Consider the following 21,872-nt stretch of genomic DNA (forward strand, 5'->3'; position numbering starts at 1 on the left):
ACGTACGTAATTGTGAGCCATAATGTTAGTAGTGGTCATTTTGTTTACTTTTCTACACATTACAATTAGAACATAGAACAATACAGCACAGAACAGGCCCTTCGGCCCTCGATGTTGCACCGACCTGTAAACTAATCTAAGCCCACCCCCCTACACTATCCCATCATCATCCATATGCTTATCCAAGGATTGTTTAAATGTCCCTAATGTGGCTGAGCTAATTACATTGGCAGGCAGGGCATTCCATGCCCTTACCACTCTGAGTAAAGAACCTACCTCTGACATCTATCACCCCTCCATTTGCAGCTATGCCCCCTCATACAAGCTGGCGTCATCATCCTAGGAAAAAGACTTTCACTGTCAACCTATCTAATCCTTTGACCAGCTTATATGTCTCTATCAAATCCCCTCTTAGCCTTCTTCTTTTGAATGAGAACAGACCCAAGTCTCTCAACCTTTCCACATAAGGCCTTCGCTCCAGACCAGGCAACATCCAGGCAAATGTCCTCTACACCTTTTCCAATGCTTCCACATCCTTCCTGTAATGGAGCAACCAGAACTCTACACAATATTCCAAGTGCGACCACATTAGCATTTTGTACAGTTGCAGCATGACATTGCACCTCTGGAACTCAATCCCTCCACCAATAAAGCCTAACACATAGTGCTGTTAAGACATACAATCAACCTAGGTGGCAACTTTCAGGGATCTATGTACATGGACTCCAAGATCCCTCTGCACATCCACACTACCAAGAATCTTTCCATTGACCCAGTATTCTGGCTTCCTGTTATTCGTCCCAAAGTGAATCACCTTGTTGTGTTCAGAAATGTGAAATCTTATAGCAGAGGCTAAAACTGGTTGTTTGGAATTTTTAAAAAATGTTAACACTTTTTAAGTAGACCATAACAATAGAGAAATAAATTTACCTTTAATGGAATAAGTGTAGCAGTTTAGAATTGGACTAATGCATAAGGAGATACAGTCTCTTTGTTTTTGTGACATTGCCTGAAATAGTGCACCAGATACAGTAGAGGGTGCTCTTCTGCATTAAACATATCAAGGGTAATTCTACACAAAAAAGCAAAAGAACTGCGAATGGTGGAAATCAGAAACAAAAACAGAAATTACTGGAAAAACTCATCAGGTCTTGCAACATCTGTGGAGAGAAAGCAGAGTTGACCTTTTAGGTCTAGGGAACCTTCTTCAGAACTCGGTAATTCTACCTTTGTGATAGTGAGATCAGTGATATTGGAAAAGTCTCTCATTATACAACGTGTCCAATTGGAAAAGCAAGGGAGATATGTTGAGAGTTACCAGTTTGATGTTATCCATTTTACATGATTAGCGAAAAGCTAAATTCATTCCCACTCCATTTTGATGTCAAATCAATGTGCTACATAATCTTCATCTTGAATCCATCATACTGAAGGATGGTGAAAACATAACAAAATTGTCTTCCACACCTGGCACTTCAACTTTGTTTGGATCTAGGTAGAGACCAGTATCTTTTAGGAAGAAATTCAAATTCCTAATCATTAACTGAGAAAAATATATTACATGATTTGACATGTTAAACAAAAATCTTTATGGTACAGGAGTTAATTAACGAAAGCACCACTAGCTTAACATTATGTTGTGTAAACAAATACACTTTGCAGAGTTCAAATTTTACTTCCATCCAAGAGTTCCCCTACATTCTGCAGGATCTTTAGCGTTCATTTAGTTCTGGACCCAGGATATGCCATAGCTGTCTTTACTTAGCTCTTCCATTGTGTTCCAGCTGTACTCCATGATGCAAGATTTCTTGGATCCTTTAACTAGCATCCAGCTAGAAAAGCCTCCTTTGTTACCTCACAGTTATAGACTCCTCAGATCAAGCATGGGGCTCACTGCATTCGTTATGGCTTCAGATCTGAAAATCCCTTTGGTTTCTGAAAACCTTTTGCTACTAGTCCACAGCTCTTTTAAAATCGCAACTGGTGACAGTTTTCTCTATTCTGATTCTAGCAATTAACACAAATCAACTGTCTTTTCTGTCAAAGTCACAGGGGCAGCACCAAAACTTTAGTCCCATTCACATCCCTTAGCTTTATATAGCAATAGGACACATCTGGGATTTTCAAAATAGATATATAAGCTTGTCAACTTTACCTTAATTGTGCGCATTTGAGTATTTGGGACTCATATGAATAAGTTCCAACTTTCATTGTGAAAAATATGGACTTTCTGTCTCCACCAAAATGTCCAGAAAAAGTTGTGCATTTTTTATATTTTGCTTTCAGTGCTTCTTTGATCTGGGGATATTATGCACATAATTCAAACCTCACCGATTTATGCCAAAAATTTAAAGGCTTTTTTGAGGAGCTTTGAGGCTACCCATCTCCTGCAGAAAAAACACTATAATCTGAGGTATGAATACCCCTTACCACTATCCCACAAATAAAAAAAGATTTTCCTTTGAATTTCCAACCACATTAGAGTGTCTACTGGCTTATCAAGTGTCTTCAATTTTCTTATATTTGAACATTTCAGTCTTCAACCTAGAAGTTATGTTCTAAAACATACGACTGATATTTTTTAACAACAGTCAGAGAATTTGAGTGCAGAGGTCTGTGGGCCATGAGAAATTTTTGTTTATGAAAGGTTTCATTGCCAGAATCACAACTCTGGAAAATTTACCCTGATGTCTCAATAAATTCTTCAGGTTCTGGATGTAAGTTAGCTTGCTGAGCTGGAAGGTTTGTTCTCAGTCGTTTCGTCACCATACTAGGTAACATCATCAGTGAGCCTCTGGTGAAGCACTGGTGGTATGGCCTGCTTTTTGTTTATGTGTCTAGGTTTCCTTGGGTTGGTGATGTCATTTCCTCTGGTGATGCCATTTCCTGTTTTTTTTCCTCAGGGGTGGTAAATGGGATCCAAGTCAATGTGTTTGTTGATAGAGTTCTGGTTGGATTGCCATGCTTCTAGGAATTCTCATGTGTGTCTCTGTTTGGCTTGTTCTAGGATGGATGTGTTGTCCCAGTCAAAGTGGTGTCCTTCGTCATCTCTATGTAATGATACTAGTGAGAGTGGGTCATGTCTTTTTGTGTCTAGTTGACGTTCATGTATCCTGGTGGCTAGTTTTCTGCCTGTTTGTCCAATGTAGTGTTTGTTACAGTTCTTGCAAGGTATTTTGTACATGGCACTAGTTTTGTTTGTTGTCATTTATAGGGTCCTTCAAGCGTGTTGGTGGGTTTGTGGGCTACCATGATGCCAAGAAATCTGAATAGTCTGGTAGTCATTTCTGAGATGTCTTTGAGTAAGGGGAGAGTGGCTAGGGTTTCTGGACACATTTTGCCTGCTTGTTTCTAAGTCATTACCACTAGTGCTTCACCGGAGGCTCACTGACAATGTTACCTAGTATGGTGACAAAACGTCTGAAAACGAACCTTCCAGTTCAGTGAGCAAACTTGCATCCAGGACCTCAACCTGAGCTACAAATCTTCAGGTTCCTTGAACTAAAAGACGTGAGATTACCTTACTAATTTTCTCATCAAAGTTTGAGTCTGCATAGATATTTATAATTAATTTTTTGAATCGCAATGTTAAATATCAAGGTGTATTTAAAATTAAGCTAATGCACTGACATTGTGTGGAATTGTTTTTTCTATAATATTTAAGGCATAATTATACAAATCTTAACTTGCATACATTCAATTTCTTTGAAGAATCTATTAGTGGAGAGAGCAACTGAAAGTGTCTATGTGACAATGGAAGGTATAACCAATCTAATCCAGAACTATTACCAGAAGATAGAAGAAATCATGGATCTGTATCGAAAAGACAAAAAGATTCAGCTGAGTATCCTGCAAGGTCTTGATACTTTTCCATTCTTCCTATAGTTTTATGTGTATGGGTTTTTTTTCATGGGATATGGGTGTCACTGGCTGGGAGAGAATTTATTGCCTATTCCTAAATTCCCTTGAACTGAGTGGTTAGCTAGGGCTATTTCAGAGAGCATTTAATGGTCAATGACATTGCTCTGGATCAGGGGTTGCATGTAGGCCAGACCAGGTAAGGATGGCCGATTTTCTTTCATAAAAGACATTGTTAAACCAGGCAAGCAACACTTGAAACATGGCTGCTATTAGGCTAGTTTGTAATTCCAAATTTTTAATTAAATTTGAATTTTTCTGTCTGCCATTTCAGAACATTAGACTTAGGCTCTGGATTTCTAGTCCAGTCACATTATCACTGCACCACAACTTCCTCTTAGTCGAACAATGATTTTAAAAATAGATTTGTAGTATTTTGAGACACATGTTCTCCCTATAGTGGTCAGGTTTAACTGAGAACATGTTAACTGTCCACAGTGAATCACTGGAAATAAGCAGACATTATTAATGATAATGTTAAGAAAGCAAAGGCAATGGTATTTCCATTTGATTTTTTAAATTTCCATTTTTATTCAGTTCATAATATATGTTTTGAAAAATTTCAGGTATAATATATTCGGTCGAGTGAATGACTGCAATATGTTGAAAATGTAACCAATTCATTTAGTCAATATCAATTAAACTGTTAGCTGCAGGACCAATCCTACATTAAAACAGTTTAGCAATGTGTTAGTGTTATATCACTTGCATATTAGTTCTCAAATTTGGACTTTCAATAGAGTTGTGGACACATTATACTGCTTCAGTAGTTTTGTTGATAAAAAGAGCTGCACCTGTTATGATAGATTTTCATCTTGTGCTTATCAGGACAATTCACAAGAAATCCAATGTAGAGAAAAGAAATAATTCATACTTGGGATATTTTGTGACAGACGTTGCCACGTCAATACAAGTTATTGTTGTGTAGACATTTGTTAACAAAGGAAAAGGAAATGATGCCTTTACACAATCAATATGATGTTCAGTATTTCAAATTTTGTAGTGGAGTCTTTTCTTGGTGTTTGCAATTGCTGTGATGTAGTGAGAGTTGAAATTTTAAGTGATGTGTGTTGTTTAAACAGAAACGTTTAAAGGACAAAAACTCAGCAAGGAAGAAGCTTTGGAAGACAACCTGAACACAGACTTAGTCAGTGTGAAAGCAAATCCGCTTCTACCCAGAAGAATTCAGCACCAGTGAGTAAAATTTTAGATTGTGATCTTTCACTGAGATTTTAACAGTGGGAAAATTAGTGCAAAACCGTTTGGAAACTACACTATCTGTGCAATATTGCATGGTTTGGTGTGTTTAGTTGATTTCATTCTTAAAGACCCAGCATGTTTTTTTTAAAGCTGAATTTTGAGATAAGGCAATAGTGATCTGGTATTACGTGGTCTCCTCTACATCAGGGAGACAGGACGACTTCTTGCGGATCGTTTCAGAGAACATCTCTGGGACACCCGCACCCTCCAACCCCATCGCCCTGTGGCTGAACACTTCAACTCCCCCTCCCACTCCGTCAAGGACATACAGGTCCTGGGCCTCCTTCACCGCCAAACCGTTACCACCTGGTGCCTGGAGGAAGAGCGCCTCACATTCCGTCTTAGGACCCTGCAACCACATGGGATAAATGTGGATTTCAACAGCTTCCTCATTTCCCCTCCCCCCACATTATCCCAGGCCCAAGCATCCAAGTTGGCACTGTCCTCTGGACCCGTCATCACTGCCCCCTCTGACCTATCACCTTCTCCCTCACCTTTATCCACATATTGCTTTCCCAGCTACCTCCCCCCAACCCCAACCCCCTCCCATTTATCTCTCAGCCCCAACCCAAAAGTCACATTACTGATGGAGGGCTTTTGCCTGAAACGTCAATTCACCTGCTGCTCGGATGCTGCCTGATCTGCTGTGCTTTTTCAGCACCACACTCTTGACTCTGGTATTACATCAGTGCTGATAATAACATAAACTTTGTAAATGAAAATAATCTAGTGTTATGGTGCATTTTTGTCACCACTTGTTCTGTTTGGTTTGAATTTCTGTAGTTGTTTATCTGATTTAACTTATTCATTTCCAAGGAATGCAGAGATAGTTTCTGAATTCAAACAATTTATTTATAGAAGTGTAAAACTTTGTACAACTTAATGAAGTTAAGACACCATGGTTCTGATTTTCTTTCTCTGTCTGTGTCACTGAATTGGGAGAAATCTCAGCTCCACAAACAAGACTATTAAAAGTGGCTACCCATATTTCGATTTTTGATATAGATTTGAGGATTAACTAAACTGGCAGTCTGCCCAGGTCACCTGGGGAAAGTCATTTCCGCCACCTCCAAAAAGACGCCACCACCAAGGATATATTTCCCTCCCCACTCCTATCAGCATTCCAGAAAGACCACTCCCTCCACGACTCCCTCGTCAGATCCACACCCCCCACCAACCCAACCTCCACTCCCGGCACCTTCCCCTGCAACCGCAAGAAATGCAAAACTTGCGCCCATACCTCCCCCCTTACTTCCCTCCAAGGCCCTAAGGGATCCTTCCATATCCGTCAGAAATTCACCTGCACCTTCACACACAGAATTTACTGCATCCGCTGCACCCGATGTAGCCTCCTATACATTGGGGAGACAGGCCACCTATTTGCAGAACATTTCAGAGAACACCTCTGGGGCACCTGCACCAACCAACCCAACCGCCCCTTGGCTGAACACTTTAACTCCCCCTCCCACTTCGCCAAAGACATGCAGGTCCTTGGCCCGTCGCCAGACCATGGCAACACGGTGCCTGGAGGAAGAGCGCCTCATCTTCAACCTAGGAACCCTCCAACCACAAGGGATGAATGCAGATTTCTCCAGCTTTCTCATTTCCCCTCCCCCCACCTTTTCTCAGTCCCAGCCCTCAGACTCATCACCGCCTTCTTGACCTGCAATCTTCTTCCCGACCTCTCTGTCCCCACCCCCTCTCTGGCCTATCACCCTCACCTTAACCTCCTTTCACCTATCGCATTCCCAATGCCCCTCCCCCAAGTCCCTCCTCCCTACCTTTTATCTTAGCCTGCTTGGCACACCCTCCTCATTCCTGAAGAAGGGCTTATGCCCGAAACGTTGATACTCCTGCTCCTTTGATGCTGCCTGACCTGCTGCGCTTTTCCAGCAACACATTTTTAAGCTCTGATCTCCAGCATCTGCAGTCCTCACTTTCTCCTAGAAAGTCTATGAGAATGCCTGGTTCATGAGGCAGCTTGATCAGAACTGCCTGAGGAGGCTCCAGTATTAGATTAGATTAGATTCCCTACAGTGTGGGAACAGGCCCTTCGGCCCAACAGGTCCACACCGACCCTCCGAAGAGCAACCCACCCAGACCCATTTTACCAAAAATGTACCCCTGATTAATGCACCTAACACTACGGGAAATTTAGCATGGCCAATTCACCTGACCTGCACATCTTTGGACTGTGGGAGGAAACCGGAGCACCCGGAGGAAACCCACGTAGACACGGGGAGAATGTGCAAACTCCACACAGACAGTCGCCCGAGGCTGGAATCGAACTTGGGACCCTGGTGCTATGAGGCAGCAGTGCTAACCACTGTGCCACCATGCCCTGCAAGGTTTTCCTAAAATAAAGAATTAAATGAAAAACACCCTTTTACCCACACCCCGTCATTCTCGATGCTCCACCCATGCCAACCTCTGATCTTTCAGCCACTCCCATGTCCCCCCATAGTCCCTGTACCATCTTGTGTCTTTCTCCCATTGTCCTTCAAATGCCAAGATCATCTCATGGCACATTATAGCTCCTATTTTCTACCCATCACTGTTTGTCCTCCATCTCTAGACCCACGCACCTATTATCCATCATGAGCATTAATCAGCAGGCATCATTCAGTTGCTCTGCTGTATTTTTTTATATAACTTGTAATATGTTTTACTGTTTTAAATAAACACACCATTAATCAATCTGCAAGGAGTGATTGATCCTTAGTCTAATATCATTATGTGACATGGTAACTAGTGCTGGACTTTGGTTATTTCCAAGGTTTAAACAATAGTGTGATAAATCCACCAAAAAGACTATACGAAACAGCAAATTAGAGTGCATAATGTGAAAAATCCACTGAAGTCTATATGCCTTTAGGAAAGCAGCAGGCACAGAGCCCAGAAAAAACATGTTTAAACTGACTGCTGGATTGGAGCTGAAAGAATTTTGTTTTCAAAGCTAAAACAAACCCGTCAGACCCCGTGAAATAATTCACAGAATCATAGAATCCGTACAGCGTGGAAGCGGGTAATTGACCCATTGAGTCCACACCAACTCTCTGAAGAACACCCCAGCTAGACCCACTTCCCTACCCTATCCCTGTAACCCTGCTTTTCCCAGGGCTAATCCACCTGGTTGCACATCCCTGGATACTTATGGGCAACTTAGCATAGCCAGTCCACCTAACCTGTACATCTTTGGACGGTGGGAGGAAACCAGAGCACTCAGGAAACCCACGCAGACACTGGGAGAATGTGCAAACTCCACACAGACAGTTACTCAGGTCTCTGGCACTGTGAGGGAGCAGTGCTAACCACTGAGCCACTCTGCCATTCTGACACCTGGAAACCTTTCAGTAAAATTTGGGATTTTTTTGAAAAATTGGCGAATCTGGGGCTGCCAGAAGAAGATGAAATGGAAGAAGATGAGCATTCATCGTTTTCTTTTGCGTTAAAGAGAAATTAAGAAAAAAAATTACTGTTAATGAAGACTGAGTAAATTTAATAATTTTGAAAATCCTTAGAAAAAGAGTCAGTGACGTTATGTACCAGCATTTCCTCCCAGTTAAATTGAATTAGTTGTTGCTCATAGCTGAATGAAGAGTAATTTTGTGTTCATCCCTCTATAATATATGCATCTGATTATTCTGAACAATTCTAACATGCTAGCATGCTGGATTTCATCAATGTATGCTAAAATAACAGTACCTTCTTGTATTCAGACATTTAATAATGTTAAAGACTTTAGGTAGTATAAGCTATTGTATACTTCAGAGATAACTGCTATGAGCATCACTATCCTATCACTATATAGCCTAATAGATAAGGCTGTACAATTCATTTAACAGAAACTGGGAGAGTAGAGCATTTAACTTCAATATAAGTGTTTCTGACTCTATTTTTGCTAACAGATTGGTGCTCTGGCAGAAAAGGACTATATCCATGTTATTGCTTGAAGAGGAGACAAATATGGAGTTCCTAACACAGAGGACAGTGCTGCTTCATCAACTGAAGGAGCAGGTTGATTCACACTTAAAGGTGTAAAACAGTGGTCATCATAAACAAAGTAGCAATTCTGTGTTATTAGTTTATTAATGCTTCTGTAAGGCATTCATTACCCACTGTTTTTGTGGAGACATTAAGCAATTTAAAATAAGACTAATACGCATTAAAATCTTGGCTATCTTAAGAAATTCAGCTCAGTAGTTTTTAGGTGTTGTATGTAAAAACAACCAGTGAAATTGAAAGAAAAAAGTAATCAGCAATAGGGTGCATCAGCAGCTTGATGCAGGATTTCATTTAATTTATTAAGTTGCTCCTCAGCTAGTTAACAAAAACAGATAGCTAACAACAGTATCATTACAAATTCTGCAGGACTAATACTTGTGGCTTTCCAAATGAAATTTAATCAGATATAACTGACAGGATGAAATTAACAAATCATATCCACCCATAACTTATAGCCTAGTTTAGCTTAAGTTGTACAACTCAGAAGTTTTTTTTTAAAAACACTTACACCACAATATGTGCTGAACTAGATCAATGGAAATCAATTAGATCAACAGAGACAGAAATATGACAATTCGAAGAGTTGACGCAAATTATGAAAAGGGCAATTCAATTGAATAGTCTTCTGCTCTCTCTTTAGATTGACTACTTCTGCAAATACACTTGTCAGCACTGGATGATGACAGAATATTGATGTGATAGGTCTATTTTTAGTTCTAGAATGAAATGGAACTTTGAAGACAGGCCAAAACTGTGCCATTGATTTCGATATTAATGCCTGTTCCATCTTCACCTTATTTCAGTATAGGAATGTGAGGAGGTCACTTGCCTTGCTTGAAAAGGAGGTGGTATGTGGAATAGGACAAAGGTGTGGCACGGTGGGTAGCATCATTGCCTGTAAGCAGTGGATTTAGGCTCCACTCTCAGACATGATGGTTAAGGAAGGTACATTCATAATGCTGTCAAACAGTTTGAATATCAACTTGTAAATATTTCCAACACAAGCCACCGCTGTCAGTAAGAGCAGACGAGATTCCTGGTCAGCATGCTACTGCAAGAAACTACAGCTTCCACCATTGTTATTCAAAGCTCCACTCTACAGCATGCATGTAGGAATATATGATTCAGAGATGCCGGTGTTGGACTGGGGTGTACAAAGTTAAAAATCACACAACACCAGGTTATAATCCAACAGGTTTAATTGGAAGCACACTAGCTTTCGGAGCGACGCTCCTTCATCAGGTGATTGTGGAGGGCTCGATCGTAACACAGAATTTATAGCAAAAATTTGCAGTGTGGTGTAACTGAAATTATACAATCAATTCTTCAATGTATAATTTCAGTTACATCACACTGCAAATTTTTGCTATAAATTCTGTGTTACGATCGAGCCCTCCACAATCACCCGATGAAGGAGCGTCGCTCCGAAAGCTAGTGTGCTTCCAATTAAACCTGTTGGACTATAACCTGGTGTTTGTGATTTTTAACTATGTAGGAATATATGTTGCCATAGCAACTTTGGGTTTCTTGCAAGGCCATTCGGATGGATGGTCTGTGGATCAGAGAGTGCCTACAGCACATAGTTCAGACCTAATTCCATCTGTGCCAGACTGGGAACTTGCCTCCGTACCCTACCCAGATGAAGCTCTTGGTGCTGTGGATCAGACCTGCCACCAGGCAGAGAACTGAACAAGATATCAAGATAAAGCTGGGGTATTGTGGTTCATCAAAGACACACATCTGCTCTCCTTAAACCTTTTAAAACAAAATGTATCCACGCCTCAAAACCAAAATGTTCATTCTGCATAAAGCAGCCCAGTTGTTCAGGGTGGCCTTGCATTTCTTGAGAGGCCCTTATCAATTAATAATGATCATACTTTCTAGGGGCTTATATGGAATTGGGTGTTTTACAGACATTGTTTGCGTATCAGGCATAACCCTTTTGTTTCCTCTTCCAACTGGAAAATAGGCAGTTTCAAATGCCAGTATTTTAATTTTTTATCTTGCAAAATCAGGTTGAGTGACAGAATATTTTTGTTGTGTTTCAATACTTGGAACTGTAATCCAGCAGTTTTTCCTCACAATTTCAATGTTAACGTGTCATTTAATGACATTGCATGAATTTTTATTTTTTATAAAGACATGAAATGCTTGAATTGGGGAATGGAAGAGTTTCTATTGAAGCCTAGTACTAAAGCTCCTATATTTCTGCAAAAACTTCAGAAGAACTGCCCTTTTGTTCTAGACTGACAGTTTTTGTATTTGCCACAATACTTGTCCTGGAATCTGAATGAAATTGTTAATGCAGTGCCATTTGATATCAAGTTAGTGATTGTTTTAAATTGTTATTCGGATTTCACATAGGAAAGGTTTGTCCTTTGGTAACATACTTTCTGTTTCTAAATTCACTTTTTAGGTAGCAGAAAAGAAATTCATGTCACAACTTGCTGCTTTAGCAAGAGTTCCCAAAGCTGATTGGAAGATGCTGGAGAAGAAATTCCTTTCAGGTAGTTACCTATTCTAATTTTATTTAAATGTTTAAAATCTCAAGAGTTCTGGACCTTCTTTGAGTTGAGATTGACACTAACTAAATGCAGAGATTCAAGAACAAATGAAAATCACAGTTGCTTCATTCTCAATATATAGCCAGGCACTTTCTTACCTTCTGCTTCTGTAGAGGATGTTGTATTTGTTATTTAGCAACTTATTCCATTTTACTTAATATCCTATGTGTGTGTATATGGCATGTGATGTGCTAAATTAAATGTTGCGGAATGTGATCTGCTATTTTTTTTCTATCCTCCGCCTATCACATTTCTAAACTCTCCATCCTTTATGCCTTGAATATTTCACTACAATGCAAATATACAACGGTCTTAGCCAACAACTTTTCAGTCCAACTGTATGCCTTCCCATCCATAACATTGAAACCTCCCTGTTCCTTATGATCGTGGCTGTGCGGGTTAGTGAAATCTGCAGCTTTTAGCATTTTTGTTCGTTCTAAACTTTTCCAATCAATCCCATTGATGGTATTGCCCATTTCCATCTTTACCTGCCCAAATATAACTCGTACTTCTTGAGAAATGGCTTTTCTTTTCAACCTATTATATGTGGCAATGGATAGAAAGGGGCGAATCCATGAGCTGAGCTGAAGCTAATGTATAACACACCCATTGGGTGGAGCACCAGTTAGAGGCCCTTTGGTCAGAGAGCGTTCAGAGAGCTAAGCCTGCTCATGGAGACACACTGTCTTTTTGATCTCTTTTTTTATTATCCTAAGATAAATGGGCTTCTGCTAAGATTAATTCATAGTTCATCCCTCACTGCTAACTACTAGAAAGCCCCTAGGCTAACAGAGGAAGTAGTACTGACAGCAGCATTCTACCTATAGTAACCAGACCTTGCCATCGCAATTACAACCCCCATCTTTTGATCACCTCAAATCAACAGTGACATACATGTAAAAAAATTATGTTGATGGCACCAGTTTTACCTAACCTATTAATTCCTTATCTTTATTTCAAGTGAAAGAGTAGTGTCAATAATTACATGTCCAAAATCATGTTATGATGGGCCAGAACATACAATTCCTAAACACAGGCAAGTTTGAAGTTGTCCTCATTTCATTTTCTTCTCCCAGGTGCTTTCTATAGCTCTGACTATTATGGTATATTATCTGTATTTTGTCTGACTCCAAACTAATGTCCAGAGCACTTTCAGTATGCACAATTTGACCTGCTTTCATTGACAGCAAGAACACCATTCCTCCACACCATTGATGACTCAGCCACAAAGTCTCAGTCTCACATCATTCCAACCCACATCCAGTTTCAAAACATCTGCTCCTTAATAACAGATAAATAAATAATATAACCTGTTATAATCCTCTGATGTGTATAAAATAGCTGTTTTTCTCTGTTACCATATACAGCAATATGGAATGTCTACTTATGTTTGAAAATATGTTTAAGTCTGTGTTCAAATGTAAAATGGTTATTATAATCTAGATAACATTTAGAAGCAGCACTTAAAAACTTTCCCAAATCAGTGGTTAGCACTGCTGCCTCACAGCACCAGGGTCCCAGGTTCAATTCCAGCCTCGGGCAACTGTCTGTGTGGTTCGTACATACTCCCCGTGTCTGCGTGGGTTTCCTTCAGGTGCTCCGGTTTCCTCCCACAGTCCAAAGATGTGCAGGTCAGGTAAATTGGCCATGGTAAAATTGCCCATAGTGCTAGGTGCATTAGTCAGAGGGAAATGGGTCTGGGTGGATTACTCTTCAGAGGGTTGCTGTGGACTGGTTGGGCCGAAGGGCCTGTTTCCACACTGTAAGTAATCTAATCTAATCATTTATTCTCAATGTAAAATGTTTGTACTTTTCCAAACAGGGCCTACAAGTGGAAGATGTAAAAGGAACCCAAAAGTTACCTATTTTTGCAAACAACTGAGTGAAACCACATAAAAACGGCAATGGGATTATGCTGTCTGACCATTGTGCAATATTGCACTATGCTACTACATGGTTCCACTCTCAACTTTTATACCAGTGACTGTGACCAGCATTAGTTTTATTTTCATATTGGATCACACATTCACAGAATTGTTATGGGACAGAAGGAGACCAATCAGCCCATCATGTCTGCACTGGCACTCTGACTTCATGTCAAACTCCTTCCACGCCTTGCACATCAATTCTCTACAATTATTAACTAATACCCTCCTGAATGCCTCAATTGAACCTCCCTCTGGCATATTTCCAGGCAGCGCATTCGGAATCTCCATGGAAACATTTCTCATCTCATAATTGTTTCTTTTACAAATCATTTTAAAATTGTGCCCTCTGGTTCTCAATCATTTTACAATGGGAACAATTTCTTCCTATCTACTCTGACTAGACCATCATGACTTCTCAATCTTTGTATGTGTCAAATACTCTGGATCAGTAAATCATCTGGTCCTGATTGTGCTCTTACCATCATCCTAATTGTTTTATTTCTAAACTTAATTTCTGTTCTTTATCCTCATTTTAATCTGTCTTACACTTAGTCCATCTTCTCATATTTTCCTCCCATCCTTCAGAACAAAGTTCCATCTTCTTACCCTCTGCCCTGTCATCTTTACGTTTATAAGTTCTCATGTTTTCAAACGAGAGTCATAAAAATGTACAGCACAGAAATGCCGACCAGATATCCTAAATTAATCAAGTTTCATTTGCCAGCATTTGGCCCATATCCTTCTAAACCCTTCCTTCTCATATACCCTTCCAGATGCCTTTTAAATGTTGTAATTATACCAGCCTCCACCACATCCTCTGGCAAGCTCATTCCATACACACACCACCTCTGCATGAAAATGTTGGCCCTTATATCACTTGTAAATCTTTAACCTCTCACTTTAAACCTATGCCCTCTAGTTTTTTATACACCTGCACCCCAGAGAAAAGACCTTGTCGATTTACCCTATCCATGCCCCTCATGATTTTATGAACCTCTAAGTTCATTCCTCAGCCTCTGACGCTCCAGGGAGAACAGCCTCAGCCTATTCAGCCTCTCTAGGCGAAAGTGAGGACTGCAGATGCTGGAGATCAGAGCTGAAAATGTGTTGCTGGAAAAGCGCAGCAGGACAGGCAGCATCCAAGGAGCAGGAGAATCGACCTTTCGGGCATGAGCCCTTCTTCAGGCTCTCTCTATAGCTCAAATCCTCCAACCCTGGCAACATCCTTGTAAATCTTTTCTGAACCTTTCAAGATTCATAACATCTTTCCAATAGGAGGAAGACCAGAACTGCACGCAATATTCCAAAAGTGGCCCAACCAATGTCCTGTACAGCTGCAACATGACCTCCCAACTCTTCTACTCAATGCTCTAATAAACTCTGTTCTTATCAGCTTTAACTTCATCAAAATCACAAATCAATCATGACTTTGAAAATTCAATCTCAAATTTTAAATGCAAGACTTGTTAAAGGTGTCTAAGATTATGATAGAACTGATAGGAAGGCATCTTTTCCAGTAGTAGAGGAGTCAATAACTGAGTATAGATTTAAGGTATGATATAGAAGTCTGAGGAGAGTTGAAGAGAAGTTTTTTTCACTCAGATGGTGGTACAAGTCTGCAACTCACTAGCTGTAAGTGTGGATGAGTCAGAAAATCTCATAACATTTAAAGAATATTTAGATGTTCACTTGAATTTCTGTAGAATTATGAGCCAAAATGTGGAAAATGGGATTATTGTGGACGCAAGGATGAACAGCCTCCTATGTTATAAATATCCATGAATTTAAAAGTCAGTTACCAAAATCAATTTCATGGATTGGCTTTCCACTTCTTTCTTACATCATTTGAGGCTCAGTGGTTAGAACAGCTGACTGACAGCACCAGGAACCTGGGTGCAATTCCAGTCTCCGCCTGTGCGGAGTTTGCACATTCTCCCTGCCTGCATGGGTTTCCTCCCGCAGTTCAAAGATGTGCAGGCTGGGTGGATTAGCCATGGGAACTGCAGGGTAACAGGAGTAGGGTGGAGGGATGGGTCTGGGTGTAATGCTCTTCAGAGGTGCAGTGTAGATTCAATGGACAAAATAGCCTGCTTCCACGCTGTGCGGATTCGATGATTCATTTACCTCCATATAACTATTATTTACACACTCAGTAGCAACTTCATCTATTGACAGCCTCAATTGCCAATTTTTTACTGATATCAGCAGAACTTTCATGCTGGGCTACATTTTTGTTCTGCAGTTAGGGTTGCAGTCAGAAAAAGTCCCAACTCCACAAGCCCATTCTGGGATGGTTGGGTACTGAGTGGACCAACCCCCAGGGAAGGATTCAGAGTCAGTCACAAGGGCCATCCAGTTGTTTAAAAGGTCCATCTTAGGTTCAATTGTAAAACAAAAACTAAAGCAAAGAAACATACCTCACTTTGGTAGCTCTTTATCTCCACATGTTCCATATGCTTTGTCCATGCCAACTGATGCTAGCTCAAACCTCAAACAACTTTCCAAGGCTGATCATGCCTATTGTGCCAATCATGTCCCTCAGACCCTTCTGACCAATTCAAGACTCATCCCCTGTCTTCATCGTCCCTTTGTAAACCCATGGTGCGCACACGCATCCCTCTGGTCCTTAATCACCAGCAACTCATGAAAGCCCATAGTGTTGTGAGAAGGAATCACCCAAACCTGTCAAAATGTTCCCAAGTCCTCAGCAGGCTTCCAAGGTTCCTGAACCCTCTGACCTGGTAGGTATTCTGCATTCAGCCAGAAGTGCCAAGTGGATGATCCATCTCAGCCTCCTCCATTTTCCCCAGCATCACAGATGTCAGTCTTCTGCCAATTCGATTCACTCCACGTGATATCAAGCTATGATTAATGCCATGGGATATTGCAAAGACAATGGGTCCTGACAACATAATGGCAATTGTACTAAAGGTATTTGCTCCAGAACTTGCCTAGTGAAGCTGTTTCGGTTGCCTGGATGGGTGCAGCTCTGACAACACTCACTAAGCTTGACACCATCCAGGACAAAGCAACCCACTTGATTAGCACCACACCCACAAGCATCACTCCATTCACCCCTGCACTGTGGACGCTCGGTAACAAGTGTGTACTATCAACAAGATGCAATGCAGAAATTTGCCAAAAATCCTTAGACAGCACCACGGCTACTGGGCTGCAGATATAAGGGAACATCATCAAGCCTTGGAAATAGATTGCTGTTCCTTCACTGTTGCTAGGTCAAAATCTTGAAATTCCCTCCCTCAGGAATATGGGTGAGTCAACCTACAGTACATGGACTGAAGTGGAGGTAGCTCACCACCACTTCTCGAGGGCAACTAGGGACAGCTAATAAATGTTGACCAGCCAGTGATGCTCACGCCTCACAACTGAATAAGCAAAACAGCTATGCTGCAGGTACTTTATCATAGCCTTTATCAATCAGTGCCAACCTTGGTCTGGCAATGCTGATTGCTGAATGAGAAGGCTCAAACTCTGATGTCTTTCACCACAAGATAAATTTATTACAGGATACTTAAAGGACACAGTATCACGAGAAAGCACATGGTTCAAGAGCAGCTCATGACTTCATCAGTGAGTCACTGCTTTTGAAGGACCAGAGGAAACCACTGACAATGAGGGTGAAAGTAAAATAATTGTGACATGGTTATGTAATAAAATCACAGTATTTTCAAGAACTTACAGATAAAATAAGTACAGAAAAAAACAAAGCAAGTTTTATGCATCATTTATTTCACAGATTTAGGGTTCAAATGTAGAGTCACAACATCAGAGTATTCAGTTTGAAATAGTACAAATGTACATGAATACAAAGGAAGAATTGGTATCAAAAAATTTTAAAAAAGGTGACTGTAGTTTAAGATTAAGTTGGCCCAAATCTTTGCTGTTTTTATCAGTCACCGTGATTCCATGTTAGATCATTACTTGCAGTAACTTGCATCACTTCAAATAAAACAGTGCACTATTTTTGATAAAACACCTACTCTTCAGTCATCTGTTCTGAAAGTTTTCACAAGCTTCCAGCAAGCCAAAATCACTGTGAAATGTTTCTCAACCTTACAGCAAAGACCAAAATCATGTCAGAAAGTTTAAAGCGACAGAAAACAGGAAGAAGTGTGAAATATATTTCATAGCTGCGAGCCAACATTGTTGCATAAACTTCAAGATTTCATACCTTGATTTTTTTGTTGCATTAATATCATTCCCTGTTAATGCTGTGAGGTATAACTAACTCTTAAGAATTTAAATGCAATGGCTATGCTGCAGTGAGTCTGAATGTAACTGAATCCACTGAGATAACCATACCTTGCACACCTATACCAACGTTTGAGCCATCCTACTTCTGATTATCTTTTTGCTGATGATCAAAAAAAGGGATATTGTGCCATAAATTAACATCAGTTTTGCTAACAATTCTGGCTAAATCACTTTAGTTCTTGGCAATTTGACCTAAAGAGTTTATTTTCCATACATAAAACAGAAATTGCATCTCTGAGCATCATGCACTAACTTCTATAATAGCTAAAATGTGCAAAGAACCCTTATTAAGAATTACGAGGAACATGTCTAAACCAGTGTCATTGTGGACAGCGCTAGTGGCAGGACCATGCTAAATGACAATGGTATGCAACACAACTGTGTGGCAGTCAACTCCAAGCAAAAATACGTTACATGATTCACTTCATTCTAGGGGACAAACAGACACACGCACACTTTGTTTCTTTTCTGAAATACCCCACAGAGGGCTGGTATTCATAACACTGATAGCCTTGTAAGTAAGTAAACTGCTCGTATCAGCTACCAGCAGCTCAATCATCTAGTCCCGGTCAACCTAAGCTTGTGATGTTGGAGCGTCCTCCAGGAGGATTGACAATACGATGTCCAGAACGGCGTGGAACGTTATCATCAAACTGGGCACCTAATGTATATATAGAACAGGAATCAGTTATTTAACAAATGTTACATAGTTTTAAAGTATTTTAAAGAAACCGGGAACAGCAACTTTGGTAGCGTTTGCTCCTGTTCTGCTGGCGAACCTTCCTCAGGAGTGTGGGCCAATGGCTGAGCAGAAGAAATCCCCTGTTTGTGGAAGCGACTGAAAATAAACTGGGCCTTAGAAAAATAATGAAAACTACCTCTGGGATCCATTAGGATGTTATAAATAAAGGGTTAAAAATCCTCTTGACAGTAATGCCAATTTGGATAACAATAGGTTAGAAAATTGAAAATGGGAAAATCAGGCAGGGGACGGTTTGCACCTTAATAGGTGGGGGAACCAGCATTCTGACAGGCAGGTTTGTCACTGCAACACAGCTGCATTTAAACTAAATAGCGGGGGGGAAGGGGACAAACTGGAAGTTTAAGAAGGAAATTGAAGGGAAAGTTAGAACAAGAGAAGTCAAGAAAGACAACGGTATTAATGGAGCAGAAAACTCAAAAAGGGATCATGCCAGAAAGTTGAGTGAAATAGGGATTGATAGGAAGGGTGAGGGCAGTAACAAATTTAAAAATATTATATATGAATGCACGAAGCATTAGAAATAAGCTGGATGAGCTTGAGGCTCATCTGGAAATTGGCAGTTAACTGAGACGTGGCTTCAAGTGGACAGGGCCTGGGAAATGAATATTCAAGGCTATACGAGCTATCGTACGGACAGACTGACAGGCAGAGGGGGTGGGGTGGCCCTGTTGGTAAGCAATGATATTCAGTCCCTTGCGCGGGAGGACCTAGAATCAGGGGACGTAGAGTCAGTATGGATAGAGCTGAGAAATTCTAAGGGTAGAAAGATCCTCATGGGAGTTATCTACAGGCCCCCAAACAGTAGTCTGGATATAGGGTGTAAGTTGAATAAGGAACTGAAATTGGCCTGTCGCAAAGATATTACTACAGTAGTTATGGGGGATTTGAACATGCAGGTAGACTGGGGGAATCAGGATGGTACTGGACCCCAAGAAAGGGAGTTTGTGGAGTGCCTTCGAGATGGATTCTTAGAACAGCTGGTGCTGGAGCCTACCAGGGAGAAGGCAATTCTGGATCTGGTATTGTGCAACGAACCAGATTTGATCAGGGAGCTCGAAGTGAAGGAGCCATTAGGAGGTGGTGACCACAATACAATAAGCTTTAATCTGCAGTTTGAAAGGGAGAGGGTACAATCGGAAGTGACAATATTTCAGTTGAATAAAGGGAACTTTGGCCAGCTCCTCCTTCATAGCTCCAAAGTTCAATGGTGCAATACCCTAGCAGGGATGGCAGTGGAACATCAATGGCAGGTATTTCTGGGTATAATGCAGAAGATGCAGGATCAGTTCATTCCAAAAAGGAAGAAAGATCCTAAGAGGAGGCTGGGGTGGCCGCGGCTGACGAGGGAAGTTAAGAAACATATAAAGTCAGAAGAGAAAAAGTATAACATAGCAAAGATGAGTGGGAAAACTGAGGACTAGGAAACTTTTAAAGAACAACAGAGGATAACTAAGAACGGAATACGCAGAGGAAAAATGAGGTACGAAGGTAAACTGGCCAAAAATATAAAGGAGGATAGTAAAAGCTTTTTTAGGTATGTGAAAGGAAAAAAAATGGTTAAGACTGAAATTGGGCCCTTGAAGACAGAAACAGGGGAATATATTACTGGAAACAAAGAAATGGCAGAAGAGTTGAACTGGTACTTCAGATCTGTCTTCACTGGGGAAGACACAAGCAATCTCCCTGAGGTAACAGCGGCTGAAGGACCTGAACTGAAGGGAATTTATATTTGCCAGGAAATGGTGTTGGAGAGACTGTTAGGTCTGAAGGCTGATAAGTCCCCAGGGCCTGATGGTCTGCATCCCAGGATACTAAAGGAGGCAGCTCTAGAAATAGTGGATGCATTGGTGATCATTTTCCAATGTTCTATAGATTCAGGATCAGTTCCTGCGGATTGGAGGGTGGCTAATATTGTCCCACGTTTTAAGAAAGGAGGGTGAGAGAAAGCAGGGAATTATAGACCAGTTAGTCTGGCCTCAGTGGTGGGAAAGATGCTAGAGTCAATTATAAAGGATGAAATTACGACACATCTGGATAGCATTAACAGGATAGGTCAGAGTCAGCATGGATTTATGAAGGGGAAATCATGCTTGACTAATCTTCTGGAATTTTTTGAGGATGCAACTCTGAAGATGGACAAGGGAGATCCAGTGGATGTGGTGTACCTGGACTTTCAAAAAGCCTTTGATAAAGTCCAACATAGGAGGTTAGTGAGCAAAATTAGGGCGCATGGTATTGGGGGAAAAATACTGTCTTGGACTGAAAATTAGTTGGCTGACAGGAAACAAAGAGTAGTGACAAATGGTTCCCTTTCGGAATGGCAGGTGGTGACCAGTGGGGTACCGCAGGGATCAGTGCTGGGACCGTAGCTTTTTACAATATACACTCATGATATAAATGATGGTATTAAAAGTAATATTAGCAAATTTGTTGATGATACAAAGCTGGGTGGCAGGGTGAAATGTGAGGAGGATTTTAGGAGATTACAGGGTGACCTGAACAGGCTAGGTGAGTGGAGAGAGGCATGGCAGATTCAGTTTAATGTGGATAAATGTGTGGTTATCACCTTTGGTGGCAAGAACAGGAAGGCAGATTACTACCTAAATGGAGTCAAGTTAGGTAAAGGGGCAGTACAATGAGATCTCGGTGTTCTTGTGCATCAGTCAATGAAAGCAAGCATGCAGGTACAGCAGGGAGTGAAGAAAGCTAATAGCATGCTGGCCTTCATAACAAGAAGAATCGAGTATTGAAGCAAAGAGGTTCTGCAGCTGTACAGGGCCCTGGTGAGACCGCACCTGGAATATTGTGTGCAGTTTTGGTCTCTAAATTTGAGGAAAGTCATTCTGGCTTTTGAGGGAGTGCTGCGTAGGTTCACGAGGTCAATTCCTGGAATGGCGGGACTATCTTACGCTGAAAGATTGGAGCGACTGGGCTTGTATACCCCTGAGTTTAGAAGGCTGAGAGGGGATCTGATTGAGACGTATAAGATTATTAAAGGATTGGCCACCCTGGAGGCAGGAAGCATGTTTCTGCTGATGGGTGAGTCCCGAACCAGAGGGCACCATTTAAAAATAAGAGGTAGGCCATTTAGAACAGAGTTGAGGAGAAACTTTTTCACCCAGAGAGTGGTGAGTGTGTGGAATGCTCTGCCCCAGAAGG

The 21,872-nt window shown here is 41.0% G+C and overlaps 2 protein-coding genes across 6 annotated transcripts in view; one reads left to right on the top strand and one right to left on the bottom strand.

Moving 5' to 3' along the window:
- Positions 1-16,621, top strand: part of evc (EvC ciliary complex subunit 1) — a 50,784-nt gene extending 34,163 nt beyond the window's left edge. For 2 of the 4 annotated variants that reach the window (XM_043674235.2, XM_087980035.1), the window contains exons 16-20: positions 3,712-3,856; positions 5,001-5,112; positions 9,087-9,213; positions 11,600-11,690; positions 13,570-16,621. In XM_043674235.2, coding sequence (XP_043530170.2) covers positions 3,712-3,856; positions 5,001-5,112; positions 9,087-9,213; positions 11,600-11,690; positions 13,570-13,643 — 549 coding nt within the window. In that variant the 3' untranslated portion in view covers positions 13,644-16,621. Of the gene's footprint in view, positions 1-3,711; positions 3,857-5,000; positions 5,113-9,086; positions 9,214-11,599; positions 11,691-13,569 lie in introns of those variants that run through there. The other 2 variants (XM_043674236.2, XR_006309074.2) reach the window with 2 other exon arrangements.
- Positions 16,622-17,558: 937 nt separating this feature from the next.
- LOC122539416 (dihydropyrimidinase-related protein 1-like) overlaps positions 17,559-21,872 on the bottom strand; it is a 59,577-nt gene continuing 55,263 nt past the window's right edge. For both annotated transcript variants that reach the window (XM_043674232.2, XM_043674233.2), the window contains exon 14: positions 17,559-18,611. In XM_043674232.2, the coding sequence (XP_043530167.2) occupies positions 18,520-18,611 (92 nt within the window). In that variant the 3' untranslated portion in view covers positions 17,559-18,519. The remainder of the gene's footprint in view (positions 18,612-21,872) is intronic.

Source organism: Chiloscyllium plagiosum, unplaced genomic scaffold (assembly GCF_037043375.1).
Source record: "Chiloscyllium plagiosum isolate Xiang-an unplaced genomic scaffold, Cpla_swu_hap1 HiC_scaffold_36, whole genome shotgun sequence".
NCBI classification, from domain to species: domain Eukaryota; kingdom Metazoa; phylum Chordata; class Chondrichthyes; order Orectolobiformes; family Hemiscylliidae; genus Chiloscyllium; species Chiloscyllium plagiosum.